A 7,117-nucleotide genomic window follows, 5' to 3' on the forward strand; every position below is an offset into this window, starting at 1 on the left:
TATACTCGGTCTTTCCAAAGGGCTGTGCTGGGAAGCACACAGTATGGAAACACAGACATTGGAGAGAAGGAGTAGGTTGACACTAAAGACAGAGAAGAAGACTGAGAGACCAGGTGGGGACAGTGCGACAGGGAAGTGGCAAGGGACAGAGACAACCCCAATTTAGGGGCGACGTGTGATAGTGCAGAGTTTTTGGAGGTCAACACTACACGGCTGAATGCTGGGCCTCCCACCACAATGGTGGGGACATGAACTATCTGTTTAAATAATGTTGAGCTGTAAACTATTTGTAAAAAAATAAAAAATAAAAAACACCAGTGAGGGGCAAAAAAAAAAAAATGTTGAGCTGTATGCAGTCTGCTCTCTGTCTTCCTGCCTCTGAGTAAGAATTCTGCTGTCTTCCCTGTCCTTGTTTCACATATGCCTGCCTGTCTACCCAGTTTCCAGATGGGGAAGCACAAATGACCTGCTTTTCTGGGTAAAAAGACAGAACAGGACAGAGGGAGAAAAACAAATTCTTCCCAAAATACAAACTCCTGCCTTATTTTGGAAAAATACAAGCAGTCAATGCTACCCTGAAGGCCTCTGAGAAGATCCAGATGAGCTTCTATGATGTATTTATGTCCTGAGATCCATTATGGCCTGAGAACAATTTCAGGTCATGTGGGGATTGCAGGCTCAGCCACAGGAGACCATGAACATCAATTTTCACACTATTTATTAACCAAGAGACCAAATATTACCTCCAGGTCTAAGAAAATGTGACAAATATTCAAGACATTTATAATGTACATTTAAATATTTATAGATCACAACCAAATTACATGTTCCTAAAACACAGTGGTACACATCAGGGGTCTCTGTAAGCTAGCAACTTACATTTCAACTCCAGCTTTAAAATTTGCTGTGAAACTGAGTTTCAGTTTCTACAGAGTAGTCGTAAGACTAAAAATAAGTAACCTTTGTCAGGGACTTTCCATGTGCCAGGCGTTGTCCTCGGCACTGTACCTGTTTAATTATTTCGATCATCAAAACAATCTTATGAAATGGCTTGGATAGCCAGTTCCCCGCCACCACCAGCGTTTGATACACAAGGAAACCCAGGTTTGGAGGGATTGGGTGATTCCCCCAATGACATACATCCAGTAATGCCTATATATTACCTAATTTACTTATGACAATAATTCTAGGGGGTTGTTCTTGTAGAGGTAGAAACGGGGGTCTTGGAAAGTTGACATGATTTGCCTCAGCAGTAGTGGGGCAGCATTTTAAGAATTGTCCTGTTTAACTACAAAAACTATCTCTCCAATTGCTTCAAGATATTTCAAAGGAATACACACACAAATGCACAGAAGATACTCTAAGTCTGTAGAAATTTCTGATTTATTGGAAAAACTATGTCTGACAAGTACTCAGGCAGAAGAAAACCTCCTACCGGAGGAGTGAAGCTTTGCCATCCTTATCAAGAGCCAGTTTTGCAAAACTCAAAAGTTTCTCCCAGACAATTGATTCCTGGTACTTAGAAGAGTGACTTTGATGGAAAGTTGGCAAGAATCCTGGATCTGCTGTAACCCTTCTCCCACACTTGCCTTCTTGCCTTCAGAAGTCATTCTTACGTGGATGGGATATCATCTTTAGACCAGCACTCACTACAGCTTTATCCAAGCACAAAAGCAATGCCAACATTTCATATCCGCCGTCAGCTCTGTGGCATCAGACTGTCTGGCTTGGCCCCCCCTCTGCTGCTCCTCAGCTCGGAGCCGGCAAGTCTCCCAACGCTCTGAGCTACAGTCTCTCATCTGTGAAACCAGGAAATAGTAATGCCTGGCTCCCAGTATTACTGTGAAGATCAAGTAAGATTAGATAGACCGTGAGTAACTCAAGGGCATAGACTGTATGTCATTTGTCTTTATGTTCCTGGGGTCTGGCAAAGTTTGTGATCATAAGCATTTGGTAGTGAATGAATGAGCAAAGGAACGTATAAATGGGGAATGTTTATAAAGTATAAAGGATCACATAAATAGCCCAAGGGTAATAGCTCCTATGCTGAATATATCGCTGGCTCCCTTGGCCTTCATTCCTCTTCTACAGTGCAAGGAGACTGCTGTGGATTATTCTCCAGGTCCCTCTCAGCTCTGAGCTTCTTTGATTCTGTTCCTGTTTACCTTTTAAACTCCCAGTACATACTTTACTAGCCTGCATCCTTATTTTCAAATATCATTTTAGTTTGAAATAGATGTAGATTTACAGAAGAGTTATTCCTTTGACCTTATCTTTCAGAACTCTGGTGCCTTGAGGAACACTAAGGATTTGGCATTAAAATAGCCCTACACTCCATACTTCATTTGGATTTCACCAGTCTTTGCACTAATGCCCTTTTTCTGTTCCAAGATTCAAACCAGAATCCATGTGGCACTTGGCCCATGTGGCTTTTGAGATAAAGAGCTCACTATTCTTTTTTTTTTTTTTTTAAAGCTTATTGGGATATTAAAATTTGGGGGAGAGTAGAAATCTAATGAAGAGTGTATCTTAAGGTGAGTGTGTCAGGCATCCTCTGTATGTTTTAGAGAACTTTGGGAAGTCTCCAAAGACCATCTTGCACGACTGCAAATGCAACTAGTCGAAATGAGACGTGAACAGTAAAGTTGGGACCTATATTATAGACAGTGGAATACTGAGAATCACAAATGTAAACCAAATGGTTTCCCCTGCAGGAAAATCTGCAGGCTTCTTTGTTGAGGGTGGTGGGAGCACTGGTTAGGATTTGGACTGCCCAAGCCACTCACTAGTCTGATTTAGTCTTGCATACACATTTAGTGGGCCTACTATGCACAAGCATTACACTAGGCACTGGAGAATATTCTATGCAGCACTGAATAAGACAAAGCCCCTACATTTGCAAAGTTGGTTTGAAGGAGACAGACAATACACAAATTCAAATTGACTAATGACAGGTGCACCACAACAAACACAAAGCAGGTTGCGGAGTAGAGGGTGAGAAACGTAAGTTTAGAGAAAGTGGTCTGAGAAAGACTCTGAGGAGGTGGGGACTGTGTGTCCTGAGTGCTCAGAACCACAGATCAGCAGGGATTTCCCTGGACTACACAGAGCCCTGGACTCTATTAGAATCAGATTATGGAAAACTGAGTGTCTGTCCACTGTTCTCAGGTTCAGATGGACGTAGATGCTAACACAGCTCTGTGGGATAGTTTTCCTTTCTCCTCTTCTCTATAGTGTGGTTTGTCTTTCATGCATTCGTTAATTTAAATTGTCAGCTCTAATAGAAGCTGTCATTTTAAAAGGTCTTCCTGAGCTACTTTGAAGTCCAGGGGAGGGGAGTAGGGAAGAAGACAGCAGGTGCCAGTATGCACAATGCTGTTCCTCTGAATTCAGGCTCTGCGCGTAGCTGGCTTGTCCAAGCTTGGCCTCGTCAGATTCCAGAGTCTCTAAACCTTTATTGACCGCCCAGGAGGTGCCAGGCATTTGTTTACATTTAGATATAGGGTTCCTCTATACATATAGAGTTCCCCTACACATGTTTCCTTTTGCCCCTTTTGTGAAGTGGGTGTCACACCTTTGTTTTCTTCCTGAATGAGGAATCAAGCGCACAAGACCACAGGGCCAACAGATGATAGAAACGGGAGCTGTGAATCAGGGCTTCCCGATTCTAAGATCAAAGCTCCTTTCACCGCACGACAGCTGAGCCTTACTAGAAAATTCCAGATTCATCTTGTTCCATACAGGACCAACATGTCTTACAGCTTGTGCTATGTCACTTTAGAGGAGTCCCTGGGAACAACAGAGCCTGCCTTGAAGCAGAAAAATGCCACTCTTGGGACCTAGATAAAGCCTCCTGGTGGTCATTAGTTGGGGAGCCAGCATCCACACTCCAGAATCTGGCTCCCAAAGAGGTGGTTTTCTACAGAGAAACCATAGCAAACAGCAGTGTTACGAGTCACCCAGCCACGGTTGGAGCACCTTTTAAATCTGTGCTCTTATTAGCAAGTATCTTTATTTTTTTACTTTTATATTTTTTTTTTTAGCAAGTGTCCTTAGTAGATCCCATGTATTATTGTCAAATCTGTGTTCAAGACTCCTCCTCCCTCTTAAAATAAACCTGCAAGCTGATTCAGTTATACAAGACAGCCAAATTGCACAAAACCATCAACTCTTTCCCCAGAGCGGATTGCAAGCTTGCAGCCCATGGGAAGATGTAACTGCCCCTCAGCCTACTAGCAAATTCTTTCCTTCAGATTTTTTCACTGACAGTGAAGTCTAAACGCAAAACAATAATCATCTAAAAAAGTGCCTCTGGGGTAATTGGTATCGGCCCTGGGGCAAATGAGTTTTACTGTAAAGGAGGTATTTTTCATGTTCGTGCATTTTTTACTCTGTGATTAGCAGAGTAGGAGGCCACATAGGGTGGAAAAGAAGGAAAATCATTTGACTCAGCATAGCCCAAAATGTGGAGGAGGAGGTGGAAGAGTGACCTTGCCTGTCAGCCTCTCTCTGGACTGGACTCCCATTGGCCAAACAAAATCATGTTATGTCCACTCCCTTCCTCTTTTTCTTTTCTTCAAATAGTCTGGGAGTTAATGACAAACCAGATGCAAGTTGGCAAGTTTAAAACTAAACATCATTTGCCTCCTCTGCCGAGCAGGGATAAACACAAGGATCAACAGAATGCAAGAAAAATCCAAGGGCATTTTCAGGGCCAAACAGAGCATGGCGTATTGGAGTTGTGGATTCTTCTGGGATCATGTAGTGTGACCACTCATTTTCCAGATGAGGAGGGAACCTAGAGAGTTGAACCACTGGCCCAAAGTCACATGGTCTTTAGAACCAGAATCCAAATCCAAGCCTTCTGACTCAGAGCCCAGGGCTTTTCCTGTGGGGTTAACTAGGTTGGTCCTGAGCCCCGTGCCAGGCAATGGGACCTGCTGCAGGTCTTTGAGGCGAGGCTGGACTCTGAGTTGGCCGCCTATCAGGAGGAGTTTGGGATAATTAAATCTGCTCACCAGAGGCAGTGGGGTGGACAAAGAACGCCTAAAGAAGGGCCCCGTCTGCAGCAGCCTGTGTGACCTTCTCCCCATCCCTTCTACAGGCTGGCTTAGCCCCTGGTCAGTCAGTTACCAAGCTGGTCCCCAATCCTCCAGGGCTGGGCTGGTGCTCTGACCTTGCAGATTCCATCCTCCCAGGACAAAGAACGGCCTTGAGTCCAGTCCTGGCCCTGGGCTGCGCCAACAGCCCACACTGGGTAGGGGGAGCAGACTTTCAAGTAGCTCATCACTGTGACCATGCACATACACTTTGGAGTTAAGACTCACTAGACCCAAATCCTGGCTCTACAACTTTCTGGCTGAGGAAACACTTGGGTCTCTAGATGACAGTTTGTCTACCTATAAAATGACTTATAGATTTGTTTTGAGCATTAATGAGGTAATCCACATAAAGTACTCAGCATGGTGCTAGCTCAGGGTAAGCACTCAATAAATGGTGGCTGCTTTTACTACTCAGAGGTCCCTTCTCTTGCCTGGCTCCTCCACAGGTCATTGTCTTTTCCTCCTGGTCTCTCATCATGGGTCTGTCTGTTGATTGAGTGATCCCCCAAAGCTTGATCACCCCAACCCCCTCTATGCCACGTGCCTGCTGGAACCCTCACAGAGTCCTGCTCTACAACTGGGCTTCCTTCTCTCTGGACCTGCCTCCTTCAGGGCTCACCTCCCCCTCCCCACCTCCAGGGTGCCTGTCCCCCCCCCACCCCCTCCGGCCCCATCCAGGCTGAAGGAATAACCAGCCTAGCAGATGTAGTACCGGGATGGGCTCCTGACCAAGTACCTGGGGCTGGAACAGTCACACCCCACAGCGAATCACAGACTTGGACCATTTCCATGCCATTGACTGTGGCAGAGCCCAGTCAGGCAAAGAACAGCACTTCTCCCCAAAAGTCTTTAGTAAACGATTTTACAGCAGTGAAATCCACTTTCAGCTCAGAGAGAGAGAAGGATCTCAGTACTTATAATTGAGAGAGCACATCTGATCGGGGCAGTAGAGAGAGATTTAATTTCGCTTCTCTTTGCTTAAATTTCTTTGTCCCCTCTCCCCTATTCACTTGCTTTCAGTTCATATTTCTCAAACTGTCTGTGGTGAGGGTCCAGTCATTTATTGTCCCTAGACTATTGTGGACCAATACTTTTGTAAAACAGTAAAACTAAATTACTGCAAAATGACAAAGTCATCTGGACATCATAACAGTGTTGATTTGCAATAAAGTGTCTTAAAAACTTTCAATTTCTGTGCTTATCTTTCTGCAGGCTGGGAAACTTTTTCAGACCCACAGTAACCGTTAGACCAAATTAGGAGGAGGGTTGCTTCTGGAAGGAACAGAAGCACAGAGGAGCCTGTCTGCTGCGGGCACTCCCCATCCTGGGTCTCTGTCCTGTAATGCCGTCTGTTGGGTAGCAGAGCAAGCAACCGTGCCCTCCTGGCCTAGTCCTTGGAGGCTGCGGTCAAGCAGACCCCACGAGATGGATGTGCCACCAAGTCCCCGCCCGAGAACGCAGGCTGCCCTTACCACTCCATTCCAGCTCTGTTGATCTCTTCCCACCAGCACTCCGTGGGCTCCCCGAGGTTCTGGGGCGTGGGCATGCAGGCATAGTTCCACTGTCTGTCCGAGCCTTCTTTCTTGTTGAAGATGCTCCTCACGGCCACCACCACCTGCCCATGAGGGCACTGGTAGCTGAAGCCTTGCCGGTTCAGGTTGACCCACCCGTCGTCGCTGTAGTCATGGTACTGCTGGTAGGGGTGCCCGTAGTCGCCATACTGGCCCCAGGCCACGGTGAGCAGGGGCAGCAGTACCCATAGCTGAGTGAGGTCCATGCTGCCTAGGCTTCTGGCAAAAAGTGTCACCCTCAGTCTGCTGGGCTGACTGTTTTATACGGCTGCCGCTGACATGTGGCCTCCAGATGTGGGAGAGCAGGCTCCAAGTGCAGTGTGTCATTGTTTAAGCAAAACCTCGGCGTGGAGAGCCTGGCCATGAGTCCGTCCAGCTTGTTTTAAGGTGGAATTCTAGGAAAATGTAAGGAACATACAAACGAAAGAAAGTCCCTGGAGAAAG

General features: G+C 45.9%; 1 protein-coding gene across 1 annotated transcript in view; it reads right to left on the minus strand.

Moving 5' to 3' along the window:
- The window catches only part of DPT (dermatopontin), a 29,773-nt gene extending 22,879 nt beyond the window's left edge, over positions 1-6,894 (minus strand). Inside the window, exon 1 of the mRNA XM_039241889.1 lies at positions 6,575-6,894. Within this exon, the coding sequence (XP_039097820.1) occupies positions 6,575-6,879 (305 nt within the window). The 5' untranslated portion in view covers positions 6,880-6,894. The remainder of the gene's footprint in view (positions 1-6,574) is intronic.
- Between the last annotated feature and the right edge of the window lie 223 nt (positions 6,895-7,117).

This window comes from Hyaena hyaena, unplaced genomic scaffold, assembly GCF_003009895.1.
Source record: "Hyaena hyaena isolate Hyena2069 unplaced genomic scaffold, ASM300989v1 scaffold_201, whole genome shotgun sequence".
NCBI classification, from domain to species: Eukaryota; Metazoa; Chordata; class Mammalia; order Carnivora; family Hyaenidae; genus Hyaena; species Hyaena hyaena.